This window comes from Colias eurytheme, chromosome 15, assembly GCF_061535395.1.
Source record: "Colias eurytheme isolate Ceu_HAF_F1 chromosome 15, ilColEury1 Martin Lab GWU primary, whole genome shotgun sequence".
NCBI classification, from domain to species: domain Eukaryota; kingdom Metazoa; phylum Arthropoda; class Insecta; order Lepidoptera; family Pieridae; genus Colias; species Colias eurytheme.
Genome location: NC_142994.1, coordinates 7,534,585 through 7,552,779, shown reverse-complemented (window position 1 = coordinate 7,552,779; position 18,195 = coordinate 7,534,585). Strand labels below are relative to the sequence as shown.

The following is an 18,195-nucleotide window of genomic DNA, read 5'->3' as shown; positions in this document are numbered from 1 at the left end:
ATTATTTTCTTACTGAATTGTTAAATATAAGCATTCATAATATCCATAGAAATTACTATTGTGATACATTTATTGTATTAATATAATAAAATGTTACATATCGATATAATTTATATTTTATTAATATTTCTTCTATACAACAATAAACTTTTTACTTATACATACTTTAAAATATGACGTAAGTAACCTTCGATTTGTCAATCGTGAACATCTGGGTTTCCATGGTTACCGCGTCACAACAAAGTCACATTCGATTTCTTTGCGAGGACTTTTCCAAAATAAAATACTAAATAACCACACTTATGATTGGATTAAGGCATAACGTGTCTAGGGGAATGGATAAGCCAAGAACAGCACTGATTATAGATGATGATGATGATGAACTGTATACGGGATTCAATGATGTATCACCAGCGTTGGATACGAGAGGCATTCAGGAGGATACTGCTTTGCAACAGACTTTACGGACGGCTGGAATAGGCAGACAAGTGCCTAGTAGGATGGGGACTGGGGTAAGTAAATAAAATTTAAATTTTATATTGTAAGGAACTAATTCATACGTGATTCATGATAGAAACTAGAAAAACTTAAGACGTATAGAAAGGTGTATAATATAGCACTACACATAATTTATTTACAGTACCTAATTGTTGGTTGAATTTACTTCCTTGTTTTATCATAGATTTTCCTCAACTGCGTCGAACAACATAATATATCCGATCGTATCTTGCATCTGATAAAATATAGTTTGACGAGCCATATTATCTTAGTTAGGTATTAGTTTAAACGCAAACATTTATGTATTCAAGTAGACTTCTTTAAGGAGCGCTTTTGACTTATACAAACGTTCGTAAAGAAAAAAGTGGTAAAAATAATTTACCACCTGTTCGTAAAGCAATAACTTTATCTTAGAATGTTTCACAGTCTATCTATACTATAACTATGACATTTCCTAAAACTAGATGTTCCGTATGGGCACGGTGAGCGTACGAGGCTCACGCGCGGGCACCGCCGCGGCCGCGACCCGCCCCGTCACCGCACACCGAGCGGCGGGTTACACGTCCACTACGAGAGACAATAGCGCCAAGGAAGAGAAGAGGGAGGATACGTGAGATATATTGAATTATTATAAGACTCATATTTTTTGTCAGAAAATGCTATAAAAAAATTAAAAAAATATACGTACTAGACTTATAAATTTACTCAACCTCATCATAAATATAATCATAAGATCATCTAATTATAAGCTTCTCTTTGCTCGAATTATTCTAGTTTCACCCTAAATTATAATCCTTCAAATGCGATCTATCTGTCTTTCATAGCTAAACCGCAGCATCAATTTGGATGAAATTTGGAATAATAATAGTTTTCTTGTTTGAATTTGAATTACATTTAAATAAATTTTAATTGAATTATAGAATTGAGGATAAAATAAAACAAATGGAAGCGAAAATTATGGTCCTCGTAGAGGAATCTTGCATGCTTAGTGCTCGAATATCTGACGACGAATCTAATAGTAGTAAAAGGGAACAAGATCTCACACAGGTAGGTTATACGTATAATATATTCGTATCAAAATTAATTTTAAAAGTTTCAGTACATCTTCTAAGATATTACTGGATTTCAGGCTTTAGCTAAGGCCCAGGAAGCGTCCACTCTAGAAAGGCAATTAATAAAGATGCAAGAACAAGCCAATTTAGGAGAATCGCACAATTTAGATCTTACTTTTTGTGTAAGTAAAAAAAAAATAGAAAAGGTTATTAAAAAATAAACCTATATTTTCTGTTTATTATTATTTAATTTCAGGTTCTTTGCAATTTAGCGGACCAATATGCACTCAACGAAATGTATACAGAAGCTTTAAATACCTACCAATTGCTCACGAGGAATAAATTATTCCCACATGCAAATAGACTGAAGGTATTTTAAAAAACAATAATTCTTTGCAAGGCTCACATTGATTCATTTATTAAAGTGAAACTTTTATTACATCGTCTCAAACTTTTTGGTCTGTGTAGCGCATGTCGCGTGTATCGCGGCTGCCGAGTAGGTATACCTACTCGGCAGCCGACCGTCACGCGACATGCGCTACACAAAGCAGTGTTCGGAACCGTTCGAACAGTTTCACTTTTACCGTGGTTTCATAAAACCACACAACATTTTTTATTAATATATATTTTATCTCTTTAAGGTGAATATGGGTAACATATATTTCAAAATGGGTGAGCATCCAAAAGCACTCAAGTTATACAGAATGGCACTGGATCAAACTCCTACTGCAGAAAAAGATTTAAGGTATTTTTGTAATTTGCTTTTAAGAAAATATTCTCACTGCTAATTATGTGTCATCATTTCTTTTATTAAAATTACCAGAATGAAAGTGATGCACAACATAGGACTTCTCTTGGTGAGAATGGGAAAGTTCCGTGACGCTGTCACAAATTTTCAACATATTATGCACGAGCAGGGTGATTTTCAGACAGGTATGAATATTTTATTTTAATATAATCCAATTTTTTTCGTGTAATGTATTTTAAAACTTATTTAATGTGTTACATTCTTTTATTTATATTTTTTTTAAATTTAAATTTCAGGTCTGCATTTGGTCCTATGTTCTGTCGCATTAGATGATGCAGAAGGTGGAAAAGCAGCTTTTCACTCCATGCTGGATGTTGAACTTCCCAACTATCACCTCGATATAGCAATAGATGATGTAAGGACTTTACGAGAAAAATGTTGTTACAATTAGTTACATATGTATTATAAAATTGATCAGATTTCCAAATTCTAAAACTTTTGTTTCTACTTTTCTATACAATTTGCTTCTTATTATTAGATATCTAAACACGCGTGCGGTCTATTCATATAAACATCACACCACTATAGCTTTTAAACAACTAATTTGATTTGTACAATAAATATCAAAACGTATCAGATTCACACAAAATATATTTATATGTATTTATTTAATTACTTTCTACCATATCGCTGCTGTATTAATTGCGGAATAGATTTATATCTCTTTTATTAAATTTAGCTACTCTAAAAACATTGAGATAATATTACTACGTATGGAGGAGACACCACGAACAAAATCTGTGCGCCATTTTTTTGCTCTAACTAAGTTTTAAAAATTATTATCCAGTTATTTACCGATAAAAGTTATTCCTTTGCACTTTTCCGTATTATTTGTATTATTAATTGTGCAATATCGTAACACACACGAAGGCATATTTGATGCGTTTCACTTTAAAACAAATAAAAAATGAGCGTGCAGTTACGCCATATGGCGTATGTTGAGCGGAACATAAGTGATGTAGGCGGTGTCGTCACCATATGTATATCTCAATGCTCTAAAATGACAGGAGAACGACGCATACGAGTGCGTAGTACGCGACGTGGTGCGCGGCGACCGGCTGTCGCGTTGGTCGCGCGCGGCCGCTGCGCACGCGGACCGCTGCCTCGCGCTCGCGGCCGCTGCGGTGGCACGGCCCGCTGCTCGCCACCAGCGGGACGACGAGTTGGGGTATGGCATTGGTTAGAGCTAGGTGATACGGGTGTTCGGATTTAATACAATGTGTTATAAAGTTGTGCATGCAGAAGCAGATATGTAGTTATCGTATAAAAGATATATGTATAGTAAATAATTTAAGCAGCATGGTTATTTCCGCTACTGAAGAAGAAGCACAATGATTGATTTATACCTCTTTTCAATGCGGTACCTACCTATGTAGAATACTGACATCAAAGCAATGAATGTATTGCAATTGCAATGCATAAAAGCAAAAAGATATGTGCAATATTCACTCAATTAACATGAATGCTTATAATTCATCGTATTTTTATAGCGGTGCTTCTTGGTGTGTGGAAGCCCTTCGAGGCTATTCCGGAGGCGGGGCTGGCGCGAGATTAGAACTAGGCAGCGCTCTAGCATCACTGCGCAGCGCTACCACAGCTGGAGGAGGCGGTATGGCCACTGGGCAGAAAGCGCTGCAGCGGCTGAAAGCGGTGGCAAGGGCGCATCCGAACGATCGTATTCTACGGGCAGAAGCTAACGCTGATGCAGCCTTCGTCGCCTACGCAGTCAGTTATATGTATTACTATAAAACATAGCTCTCAGAAAATTTGTAATTATTATATGAAAATGGGTATAAAAGGATTACTTTATTTACATAGTTCAGAATGATTTACGAATTTCTTGTTCTTATTAATTTTAAAATTCAATTTTCATAGCTGGGAAAAGTGTCGGAAGCAAAATCTTTAAGTGAAGCAGCGTGCCGGGATGACCCTTACTCATGTCCAGCGCGAGTCACCTCTGCGCTTTCTGAACTTGCTTCATCCGGGAGTGGAATTAGCGATGGTATTGCTAATATCCTCAACCAATTGTCAGCCGCCACGCATCTCGATCCCACTGACCTTATAGCTATGCATGATATGGGTATGTTTCGTCGTTTAACGAATGTATTTATGCTGATGATGCTATTTTAAAAAAATATAACAGAGTAAAGTAATATTTTGTCTAAGGAAGAAAAAAATTCTGATGAGTTGTAACTCTGTAGAAGCATTTTTACACGCTGTTGATCAAATATTTGTACGTGAATTTTTTATTTGTACACAATTGAAAAAATACATGTACATATTTTGTATATTGATGAACATAGTTTGTACATTATTACCATTATGATATTAAACAACGAGATACAAAAAAAAGACGGGTTGCACTCCGGGAGTGCCGGCAGAAGTGAAAACTTGATTATTAACGTTGAGCATGTTTTATATCCATCCGTCTTACGCTTTTTCGATCAGGTCACGTGTCCTGACGCGAGTTTAAGATTTTATACCCAACGCCGGTAAAGAAGTTTTCACTTCAAAAACAAAAATTAATATTAATAATATGCAGATTGAAAAATCATTAGTCAATAAATCATTAGCACTCGCACTCGAGCTGTCAGGGGAGGAGGGCGGTGCAGAAGCGCGGTGGCAACGTGTGCGGGGCGCGGGGGGCGCGGGGCCCACGCTGCGGGCACTGGCTGCCGCCGGGCTGGCCCGCGTCGCGAGGCGGGATACTGCGGCCAGTAGTGCGGCTGAACACTGGTAAGATAGAGTGCTATTTACATTCATGACATAAACATCCGTACACACAGTATTAGCGCTAAAGCTGTCTGCGAGGAGGGCGGTGTGAAGCGCGGTGGCAGCGCGTACGCTGGCCTCGCGCTTCTTGCGAGGCGAGATACGGCGCTAGAGCTGTCTGCGAGGAGGGCGGTGTGGAAAAGCGTTGGCATACAGCATGCGGAGTGCAGTTCTCGTTGCCGTCATAATGAATAGACAAATCAATAAACAGTACTTGAGTCAGATCTCCAAAATAATGCTATTAAGTATTAATTGTGTTATACCTACTTGCAATATTAGAACATAATAGACATAATAGGCACTTTGCGCAGAAATGTCAGTTATTTTTCTTGGCCATATAGTTTGAAAAATAAAAAACTGTTTCCAGGTATAGTATGATAGGCAACTGGGACGCGGGGGTGTCGTGTGCGCTCGCGAACCTTCACAGCGAGCTCGGTGATACACAAACTGCTAAACATCATTATCAAGACGTAAGTCTGGAATCGAGATTTTAGGTTTATAAAATACTAGAGGTCCGCCCCGGTTTCGCCCGTGGTACCTACATGTTTACGTTTTTTTTTCATAAGAACCATCCTCGTACTTCAAGGAATAGATTCCGCAGCGCACGTGATGACAGAATTTTTATTAAGGAATATAATTTTATTTAATTAAGAAATTTGTTACACCTTGGGTTACATTATTGCATTTTTGGTAAGGATCTCTAATTTTTTTGAAAATGCAACATAGCCTATGTTGCTCAGTGAAGATGCAGCTTTCTAATGGTGAAAGAATTTTTGAAATCGGTCCAGTAGTTTATGCGTGAAAACCATACATACATACATACATAAATACAAAAACCTTTCCTCTGTATAATATTAGTATAGATTGGAGACAAATGGAAAAAAAACTGACATTTAAAACGTGAAATAATGGAAAAAATATGATGTGTGGACTGTAGTTTTCTCTCATTAAAAAACACTAGTCTATTAGTAATACATACTCTTTTACATTATTCGTTTGTTTTATTATTTACAAAGCACAAGAAAATATTTAATTCAATTACAGGTAGAAGCAGTGTGGCCATGCGAATTGACAGCTTTGCAATGGCTGGCTGGCGAGTCGACACCGGAGGAAGCGTTGCAATACTATCGACGAGCTGCACGTTTGCAGCCAAATAATGTGAGTCGTATTTATTAATCATAAGTTATTTTAAGTGTTGTCAGTGTCCAGAACGTAAATATGTATTCACGTGTAAAATTGGCAGTTACTGTATGTAAAATTTTCTAGCAATTAACCGATGTATTTCTTAAAGAAACAAACACGAATAATTTTAAAATCTAAACATAATCTGAAATGGTTTTTTTCGTGCTTTAAATTTGAACCATTACATTCTTCGATGCAAAACTTATTATCCATTTATTAAATTTACATATACCATTAATAAGATGAAATTATCCACCTATATTCTTTAATAAAATTAATATTATAATGTCTTCATTATAACATTTACAGCCGCAATGGGGTCTACTTATCGGAGGCTGTTTGCGCGCCAGTGGCCGGTATCAAGAAGCTCTTGGAGTCTACAAGAAACTCAACGCAAGGTTTCCAGATGATATTCAATGTAATCAGACTAAACTTTATTTTTATTTGATTTGATTTTTATTTAATTATTTTTAGCGTTTAGAAACTTTAGCTGGCGCCCGCGGCTACGTGCGGTACCCTTGTAAAAGTCTATGTGTTAATCCAGACCATAATAATATAGGTACCTATCTCTCTAGAAAATCACTACATTGTATAAAACAAAGTCGCTTTCTCTGTACCTATATCCCTTAACAACTTTAAAACTACGCAACGTATTTTGATGCGTTTTTTTAAGATAGTGATTCAACTGGAAGGTTTTAGTATATAATTTACTAGCGACCCGCCCCGACTTCGCACGGGTGCAATGCTGATACTAAATACACTACAGAAAAACTGTGAAGTGTGAACGTTGTATATAAAAACATAGCGGCCCGGCCGGCCGGTACCGCCGCAAACGCTACGTCCCGCAATTTTTAAATCTGTAATATCTTCGAAAATATTCACTTAAATCATACGGTGTAAAGTGCCATATAGATCTATATTAAATGAACAATGTATTCAAGCTATTTAATTGGTAAAGGATTAATGCTGTATTGGTGAAAATCGCTTCGAAAATAAGCTATTATTTGTCGTAAAAAGTAAATGACAAAAAAATGTTATTGTGGGTTATCCATAAGAGATAGACATATACCATCGCGGACTTTTCTGTAGACCTTTTCAATGTGTATAATACTTAGTACATTATTTTGATAAAACTCGTAGGGTTCAGCCTGCGTTTGCAATATAAGCGGAAACAATGTAATTTTTTACGACATCACATTAGAAACCTCAAAAATAACAGTACTTCTCCACTATTTAATGGATGTTATTATACATATAAACCTTCCTCTTGAATCACTCTATCTAATAAAAAAAACCGCATCAAAATCCGTTGCGTAGTTTCAAAGATTTAAGCGTACAAAGGGACATAGGGACATAGGGACAGGGAAAGCGACTTTGTTTTATACTATGTAGTGATTATTATGTTTTAGACAAAGCGGGAGAAGCCGCGGACAGAAAGCTAGTTTTTTTATGTCAGATCAAGCTAAGGGGCAAGTGGGCCACCTGATGTTAAGTGGTCACCACCGCCCATAAACATTTTTAACACTAGAAGTGTTGCAGGTGCTTTGCCGGCCTTTTATGGACAAATAAAATAAAATAAGCTCTTTTCTTGAAGGCACCAATGTCGTAGTTGTTCGGGAACACCGCAGGTGGCAGGTGGTAGTTAATATATAAGGACAAAATAATATAACAAAGATTTTAACTTCTAACTTTCACGTTTATAATATTAGTACATATATGATAATAATAGCGAAAACATACCATTAAACACAATATGTTCTCATAATACTTGTGCTATAATATCAATGATATTATATATAGAAACAAGAGGTAGATACGTCATCAACGCACCAAAACCGATTCCGTGAATTGGTCCTATTTGGGACCAATGCAATCAGTCAGATTGTCACCGGTCCCAGTGAGCGCATGTGCCTATAGGTACATTAAAGTTGTCGAAAATGCCTTCCTGTGTGTTCAGAAAGTGCACGTATTCGTGCAAAAAAATAAAGAAAGATAAAGGAATATCATATCACAGCAAAATATATTAAATTATTACAGTTTAAGAGTAAAAATAACAATTTACAATTCTTTATTAATGACACTTGCTTGACACGTGTATTGAAATAATGAAAGGGATAAAACATTGCTTCAATCACTAGTGTGACAAAGCTAGCGTACACTGTGTTCAAAGATTATCATGTAGATACGATTATTGAAAATAGAACGGTTATTTTATTAATTTCGATTTGGGTAAAATACTTGATTAATTTTATATTTAAATCCACACAGTGCATATAATTAACAAATATATCTATTTATTATATACAATGAAATCGTGATGGCAAAAATGTTTGTTTGCAAAAATGATGTTGAATATACGTATACATTGATGAAAAGATTATCGCTACTGACGAAAAAGGCTATTTGCTTTTCTGTAAATAGCTATTGAACATATATAAATTTTATTTGTGTTTTAGATAAAAAAGGCTTATACTTCATCCTTTCTTTTATTTCATCCTTTTTTTTCATCTAGGCACCACTATTATTATAATTATCCTACAAGTTGGAGTGATGACCTTGTACGGGTTTCGGGAACTGCCTTGAAACGAATAGCGTAAGATCGGTCCTTATGGAGTTCTATAAGGAGGACTAAATGCAGTATTCTCAGCAGTGGGTGATTATCGGGTGAAATGATGATGACTTAAACGAACACCACAGCTAGTAATAAATACTTAATACAGTTATATCTCCAAAAAAGTTTTTTATTTTTTTTTTCATTTTAATACGACATCATAATAATCATAAAATAGTAAATGAAATTGTCATATTTATTTACTTGTGCAGGAAACCTAACATCTATAACATTGAACCTTCTGTGTCGTTTATCTATGCCAATTACCATGGCAACTATTTGTTTATTTATATTTAATTGGTGAATTCTTATGACTTTTGCTTACACCTGCGCGGAAGTGACAAACTATCTTTGTCTTTTTTATTTATATCATTTTATTAGAGCCATCTCTCTTATACAGTCTGTCAATGTAATAAATTAAGTAAAATGAAAATTGTATTTGTGTGTGCCTGACACTGCATATGAAGCATTTTTTTTGGATATATTGTGAGTATATAACGTATCTATACATAAAATATCATTGTATAATATACGTAATAATTAATGATTTAGCTATCAATATAGGTATAAACTGATATAATATAAACTGAGCAGTGAGCAATGACGAATACACTTATTTAGGTCACATAGAAATAAGATGTTTTGTAAAATGTCATTCATATTATTTTTTTTTTTTTTTTTTTTTTTTATGTCAGAGCAAGCAAAGGGGCAGGTGGGCCACCTGATGGTAAGTGGTCACCACCGCCCATAAACACTTGCAACACTAAGTGTTGCAGGTGCTTTGCCGGCCTTTTAAGGACAAATAAGCTCTTTTCTTGAAGGCCCCAATGTCGTAGTTGTTCGGAAACACCGCAGGTGGCAAATTGTTCCACAGTTTCACCGTACGCGGAAGGAAGTTGCGGGTGAAGCGGACAGTGGTGGAGCGCCAACCATCCAGATGGTGCGGATGGAACAGATTTTTACGGCGTGTGGTCCGGTGGTGGAACTGTGCGGCTGGTAGTAGATGGAACAATTCCTCAGAGCACTCCCCATAGTAGATTCTGTACAGTATACAGAGAGACGCAACGTCTCTTCGCACTGACAGAGGATCGAGCCTATCGGAAAGCCTACGGTCATCGACAATTCGAGCTGCTCGACGTTGGATGCGGTCAAGAGGAAGGAGTTGGTACTGTGGAGCTCCGGCCCAGAGATGAGAACAGTACTCCATATGCGGTCGCACCTGAGCCTTGTACAGCTGAAGTCGGTGGGCCGGCTTGAAGTACTGTCTCGATCTACTGAGCACACCAAGCTTTTTCGAGGCTAATTTAGCCTTCGCTTCCAAATGACTGCGGAATTGAACGTCACTCGAGATTTCAACTCCGAGGATTCCGATTTTCGGCGATATACTAAGGGGAGTACTCTTAAACCGAGGTTCTACGACAAATGGGGTCTTTTTAGCGGTGAACGCGCAAACCTGTGTCTTTTGGGGATTGAACTCGACAAGATTAAGTTCGCCCCAATCCGAGACTTCTTGAAGAGAAGACTCGACTTCAGACACAAGTTTGTTTCGGCTCTCATTAAGGCTTTCCTTTGAAGTGTTTGCACGGCCGGGATAAAGAGCATCCCCCGTACTGTCGTCCGCATAGCAATGAATGTTGCTGATTTGTAACAAATCATTGATATGCAGAAGAAACAGTGTAGGAGATAGCACGCAGCCTTGTGGGACACCAGCATTCACATGAAGAGGCTTAGAGCAAGAACCGTCGATAACGACCTTAATGCTCCTCTCTTCCAGGAAGCTGGCAACCCAATCGCATAACTTCGCAGGAAGTCCGAAAGATGGTAATTTCGCTAGAAGTGCCCTGTGCCAGACCCGATCGAAGGCTTTCGCTACATCCAAACTTACAGCCAATGCCTCCCCTTTACTCTCAACCGCCTCCGCCCATCTGTGAGTGAGGTACACCAAAAGATCACCAGTCGAGCGACCACTACGGAAACCGTATTGCCGGTCGCTTAACAGCTGGTTCTCCTCCAGGTACCTCATGAGCTGGCAGTTAATAATGGATTCCATTATTTTGGAGAGTAAAGAAGTGATGGCGATCGGTCTGTAGTTAGACGGATTTGAGCGATCGCCTTTTTTAGGGATTGGGTGGACAAGAGCAGTCTTCCACGAATTCGGAACAATGCCTTTGGCGTAAGAGAGCCGAAAAAGACGCGTTACAACCGGTGCCAACTCAGGAGCACATGTCCTAAGCACAATAGGGGAGACTCCATCCGGCCCTGTCGACTTATGGATGTCAAGGGAAAAGAGAGCATTTCGAACGGCACGTTGTGTGAAACGTATATCCGCCATTGAATGGTTGCACCGCGGGATGGTCGGCGGTGTCTTTCCCCTGTCATCAAGAGTCGAGTTCCTAGCAAAGAGAGCGCCCAAGAGTTCGGCTTTCTCTTTAGCGGAATGGGCCAGAGAGTCTTCGTCCTTGTGCAAAGGTGGAAAGGATGAACGACAGAAGTTACCTTGGATGGCCTTGGCGAGGGACCAAAACGCCCGTGTTCCCGAAGGAAGTCGCGTTAGTCTATCGCCAAGTGCACCAATGTAACTAGATTTAGCCCTAGCGATTTCTCTCTTGTAGGATCTGGAGGCAGAGTTGTACTTCTTCCTGATAAGACCAACGCTTGGATCGCGACATGCCGTTGCTGCAACCCAGGCTTGAAAAAGTTCCTGTTTCTGACGAGATGCCATGTTACAGGAACGTCCAAACCAAGGCTTAGATCTACCACCAACGGGCACAACAGAGTATGGCACAAATAGTTCCATACCCTGCAGTACCACGTCAGTGATAGACTCAGCACAAGCGTTGGGATCCTCCGAGGAGAAGCAAACAGGCCCCCATGGGTAGGAAGCGAAAAAACCACGCATTCCGTCCCAGTCTGCCGACTTATAGTGCCACACACGGCGTCGAGCTGCAGGTGTCTGCTGTTTCGAGCCCATGAGTGGCACCATACTCCGTATCAGGCAATGGTCTGATGACCCCAGTGGGGCCACGACGGAGACCTGATAGTTCTCGGGATGTGTGGTCAGCAGAAGATCCAAAAGAGAGGGAGTATGGCCCTCCACATCCGGTATTCGCGTAGGCGATGAGACCAGCTGTGTTAGGCCATAGGCTAGAGCAAAATCGTGTACAGTTCGTCCCGCGTGGTCAGTTGTACGCGACCCGAGCCATTCAACGTGGTGGGCATTGAAATCGCCTAAAACCACGAGCTCTGCAGAAGGGAACTGTACAAGCAAAGTGTCGATCATCTCTTGGATGTGCTCAAATAATCGGTCGGTACCAGTATTCCCGCTGTGGGATCTGTACAGGCAAGCATAGATGCGAGGGTGGTCACCGCAGTCAATATGCAGCCAGATAATAGACAGATCCTCACCTTCAAGGGTGCCAAGACGTCGACAACAGATATCCTCCCTAACGTATGCGCATACCCCGGCACGCGGTGCAAAAGTATGCTCCAGCTTAAAACCAGGGTATGTGAGATAAGATACGTCGGCCGGAGTTGATATCTGAGTCTCAGTCAGGAAGAGCAAGGCCGGCTTAGCCGTCTCAAGATGGTAGTGGACGGCGTTTAAGTTAGTGTGCAGCCCCCGTATGTTACAAAAGTCCACCGTGAGAGTGGAGGGGGGTGATTTTTTTTGCTTGCTCTGCGAACCCCTTGGCACATGACCGAGCGGAATTATGCCCGCCCCAGAATACGACGGGCTGCCGCAGCGCAGGCGCTGCGGGAGGGATTCTCCTGCACCGCAGGTGCCGGTACCCTCCTGGGGTATTCTGCCTAATAATGCCGCGTTCATATTTGGGGGTTGTTGTTTTTGGGCCTCCGGACCCCTCACTCACCGTACGAAACGCGGTGGCATACTGTTAATATGCCACCACTTCACGCCGGTTTCCTGTGAGGGTGTGGTAACTTCCCCGGTGCGAGCTTGACCCATTTCGTGCCGAAGCAGTGCTCGACTCCCACTTAAACTTATTATGTTTGTGTCGTTATCTCTCATGGTAAATATTTTCGTTATGCTCTAATGCAGTTGTTTTCCAACTTTGATAGTACAGAGAAATTTCTAATTTGCATCAGATAAAAGTTATATTCATAGTAAGACTTGTGTAAATGAAAAAAACAAAATACTTCCTTATTAAGTTTTAAAAAATATTTACTTTGGCTTTGTATTTACTTAAAACGACGGAACCCATTTGGATGATATTTGGTATACTTATGTACTTACACCAATCATGACCTAGTTTCATAACACCAAAATATAAATTAGAAAATATGTAGAAACCACTCAATTAAGATACCTACTACCGATAACGAAAAAAATTACTGACAATTTTTTGTACAGGTTTGAAGCACATAGTAAAACTATGCGGTGACCAGGGCTTGTCTGAAACCAGTGTTTGGAATCGTGAGTTGCAGAGAGCGGTGGCTAGAGCGAAACAAAAGGAACGGGGTAAGAACAAGTTTTCTTTTTTAATATTTGCTTGTAAATACCAACGGAACCAATACGTATGCTGCCTATTGTTTCACGCTGCCCTTTAATTTATCATCTTTGGAGAAAATCTGTTATATAAATGAACAAACTCTCCCATAAATAGTGAAATATATCTCAGAATATTTCTGACTGTTCCTATGATTACCATTTAAAAATAATCAATTGACAGTTCTTACATAAAATTTTAACAAATTTATTTTTAAACAAAATATATGTCAAGAGTAACAAATGTAAATTTTCCATAAATATTCGGAATAGTCATAAAATAAACGATTGCGTTAATTGTTTGTTTCCTAACAACGTCCTTTATCACGAGCGTGTTTACGTATTTTCAATTGTTTTTGCAACAAGTACAGTGGCATTATTATAGAAATCGCCATATCACCAACTTTGAACCGCGATAACGCTGTGATTTATGCGCCGATGACGTCAACAATGTTAAAAACCTGTTTTGAAAATTAAGCAGAATATGATGACGTACTATCTATATTGATAACATTATTACTTACAATCTAATATTTTTCCTAATAATAAAAGAGCTATTTTTAAGTATAATTTGTATTCTCGAAGTTTAACTGCCTTGCCCAGTAACTGATAAAATTTCATAATAACTTTTCTTATTATTTAAGTTGAAGCATAAATAATTGAGCTTAAATTCTGCTTGTAAACATGATACATGCAGAAATGAAGAGAAAAATTATTGTTTTTATTTATCTGAATTACAAATTCGTCTTACAATATACAGACAATAAACATAATCGTTTATCTTCTAAAAACTAGGAATATCAATCGCATTCAGGATAAAGACATACAACATATTTTTCATTATTTGTCTCAATTATTGCTTTAAAGAACCGTTAATTAGTCAGTTGGGTTAATTATTATTGTTGACGTCTGCAATATGTTTACATGTAATCTAACGTCCCGCTAATTATTGAACGTTTGAACTTAAAGGTAAACTAAGCTAATGAGCGATAACGAGATAAAAGCTGTCCCTGTCACTAACGCTGGCTTGGCTACTTATATTTTTTATAACATTTTGAATAAATAGGTAACTATATAGGTTTAATTTATTGTTGCATTAAATGATGTATGTAATTAAATTGTAAAATATTTTGGAAATAATACATGTAAGAATTTGAATACTTTATGGATTCCTATTATTTCCCAAACAGCTAACATTACATCAGCGAGTAGCTTCTCATCTGGTGCAAGCCAATCACCAATAGAATCCATGCGAGGTAAGGTTACAACAAACAGATAAATATTCCTATTAGAATATTCATAGTTATCACGATACATAATAAATAAATAATCACAAATGATGCAATAAGTTCGACACGAACTGGATTCGAATATGGTACACGATATATATTGATAATAATTAACCGGTTAAAACTGCTTCTTTTAATCAAACAACAATCGTTGAGAGGAAAACGACCTCTACAGTTAGGATTTTTTCTATTTCTATGTGATATTAGCATGATACCTCATGCCATGAGGTTAATAAAATGGTACATTTATATTTCATTATTGTATTGATATTTTGTAGATCTTTTATTAGGTATATTTTAGTACAAGTTAAACGTTTTAGTTTTTAAAGTAGATTAATTTTACCTCCAAGGGGGTAAAATTAATCTACGAGAATAAGAATATTTTGTTTAACTGTTGTGAGTTTACAGTTCTAATCTAACTATTATTCCAAAATGTTTATGTACTGTAAACACTGAATATAGTATGCGATTAAAAAAAAATGAATTGCTTTCTTATAATTTATATTTAAATTATTAAGCGGCTTCACGAGGCGAAAGCGCAGCGACAGGAACGCGGCGGCCAAGCGAGAGTCGGCTAAACACTGGAAACAGGTTAGTATATTTTAATATAATGTAGTTAAACATTACATATAAGTTTTGGTTAAATTAATTGAGAAATGACCTACAGATAACTAAAAAATATATTAAATATTTAATTTATAGTAAATATAATGTTTTTACAATACCTACTAAAAAAACTGCATACAAAGTGTCACACGTACATCATCACAAAATCGATCGAAACACATACATACATAATCATAAAATCGACCAAACGACTAGAATATGCGAATGATTTCATTTTGCCCGTGATTCTCATAATATGATGTAAGTAAATGTAGATTTTTTGTACCTAATAAATTGTATTGGGTGAAAATATTCTTCTTTTTTCAACAGATGCAATTTTTAATGTTTCAGCATCTTATCTAACAGTGGGTGTGCCAGAGGCCTGTTAGGTGGGATTCTGTTTACCCATGACAAACAAAAATATTTTGCGAATACGCCTTCTACATGATATCACGGCGAGACAAAGTATGTGCTTTCAATACAAAGAAATATTTTTACTGAGATTACACGAGTGACGTAAATTAATAAATTATCTCTGTACTTGACGACAGTGTCATTTAAAACGATGAAAAAACACTTCAACATATTATATGAGTTTTTAAAGTATGTTGACTTTGTAATATTTGTTTAAAAATTATTCAGTTGGTAGAGGAAGCTCAAACTGTAGGATAATTATTGCGTATCTGATAATAATAGTATGTCCTATATGAGAGCTATAATTATTATCAGTCAGTATGTAAGTAGGTTAACAATTAACGATTCAAAAATGATTAAATTTTCATCAGAAATGAATGCGAATGACATTTCTGTTACTTATTGCAACATTTAACTATCTGTACCTATAGAGGTTATTTTTGTTTAACACCATAAACAGCGATACATTAGTTTGGTTCATCAGAATGGGAGGATAAATATTTTAAAGTTTTTTAAAATTCACAATATAAAAAGAAACGAATCGTCCCTGTATATTATTTGTGTCTTTGTTAGTTAGCATTTTATTGGACACTAGATTTCCGCCCGCGGCTTCGCCCGCGTTTTCAAAGGAAAACCCGCATAGTTCCCGTTCCCGTGGGATTTCCGGGATAAAACCTATCCTATGTGTTAATCCAAGTTACCCTCTATATGTGTGCTAAATTTCATTGTAATCGGTTCAGTAGTTTTTACGTGAAAGAGTAACAAACATCCATACATCCATACATCCATACATCCATACATCCATACAAACTTTCGCCTTTATAATAGTATTAAGATTAAGATTAAGATTATAATATCGTTTAGGTTTAAAGCAAGATTTATAACTCAACAATTTATTACAAATACTCAACCAATGAATATAATTACGTTCATTGTTTTAAGTGTTTCATTTAACAAATTTAACAATACATATATTCTAAATTATCATTTACTACTAATTAATGTGATATCTGAAATATGCCAAGCTAATTACAACATTATTGCCGGGCTGTAAGAGCATTAGTTTGGCACGTGCCAAATATCTTATATTATCTTCTTCACCTTTGTGTTAAGTGATCCTTAGTGATTATTTTAAAACCAATATGAAAAAAAATATTCATACCACATGAATAATATTATAAATTTCATTGACTTATATTGGTATTAGGTATATTAATTGTGGAAGGGTTGATGGAGGGCATTAAAGAAAAAGACTGGGTAATGAGAAGTATACAGGCCTCCCATTTTATCTAAACATTATAGACAAATATAAAAACGATTTAATTTTTTTTAAACCGAATAACTATTTGATTTCATTTTTTTATAAAAATTATAAACCTGCCCGAAAATTATGTACCTAATCTCGTGTCTCTGAGATAAGATATCCAAGGTTATAGGTTACAAAAAATTTCATAAATTAAATCGTGTTTCCTATAGACCAAAATATATAAAATTGGAGATGAGATTTTAATTAGTACAAAATTGTTTTTTTATATGTATACTTACAGACTGTTTAATAGAATATTCTCGAATGGGATCTACTTATTCATTTAACTTTGCTTTGCGCTAAACAACGCGAGTTCATATTTAAAGTATATAATTTTTTTCTAGATTGTTCGTTAATATTTTGCGCACTAGATTCGGTGGCACGGCTTATCCCAGACTTGGCACGTGACGGCATCATAGGGTCAAACTTATTAATATTAAATGAGTTTTCATTCACTTATCAATTCCGATTCATGAATTTGAATTATTCTGCGTCGTAAATAAAATGGCCGATGTTAAAGTGGCGCAGTTAAATTAAATGTAGAGAAAATCGAAATATATTTTAATGATATACAATGTTTTTAATAAGATAGCAAAAAAAAGTTTCATAAATACAAAACAAATAATGCAACAAAAACAAATATTGAAGTGATATAGTTATCTACTGATTTATTTTAAAGCCTATATATTTTTGCAGTAACACGAGCTCGAGCGTCGTGAACGAGTCAATGCAGCCACTATCTCGCTCTGTAAAACGACAAGATAGTAAGAAGAAAAGTGATATGTTTGAAGACGATCTACCTCTACCTCCAGAATAAGGAAAAGAAAACATTACTACTACTATTGTACTATCTCGAAATATTCTTCATTTTGAAAAATCGAATTGTACATTTTGTAATTTTTCACGTAAAATAAACGTTAATGTATGTTAATCACTTACTTTATTTTACCCTCACGGTCATGAAAATTTTGTTCAACTTTAATTATAATTAAATTAGCAAATCATCGAACTTTCCATTCAACGTGCGTCAGCAACATTGATTTGTAAAAACCGCGCGAGGCGCCGAAAGGTTGGTTACGCAAACATACGTAGAAATAATGTTTGTAAATGAAAGAAATTTTCACTTAAAATATTATAAATAATTTATTCACAT

General features: G+C 36.7%; 1 protein-coding gene across 1 annotated transcript; it reads left to right on the top strand.

Annotated features, from left to right (window-relative positions):
* Positions 1-291: 291 nt before the first annotated feature.
* nompB (intraflagellar transport protein 88-like protein nompB) lies at positions 292-17,973 on the top strand. The gene is made up of 19 exons (XM_090109997.1): positions 292-512; positions 963-1,108; positions 1,419-1,545; positions 1,628-1,732; positions 1,807-1,920; positions 2,192-2,295; positions 2,374-2,483; positions 2,595-2,713; positions 3,366-3,526; positions 3,849-4,083; positions 4,234-4,438; positions 4,932-5,094; positions 5,498-5,600; positions 6,175-6,288; positions 6,622-6,730; positions 13,293-13,400; positions 14,618-14,683; positions 15,235-15,307; positions 17,739-17,973. The coding sequence occupies exons 1-19, from the start codon at positions 303-305 to the stop codon at positions 17,857-17,859; spliced, it is 2,493 nt and encodes an 830-aa protein (XP_089966123.1). The 5' UTR covers positions 292-302; the 3' UTR covers positions 17,860-17,973.
* The last annotated feature ends 222 nt before the right edge of the window (positions 17,974-18,195 follow it).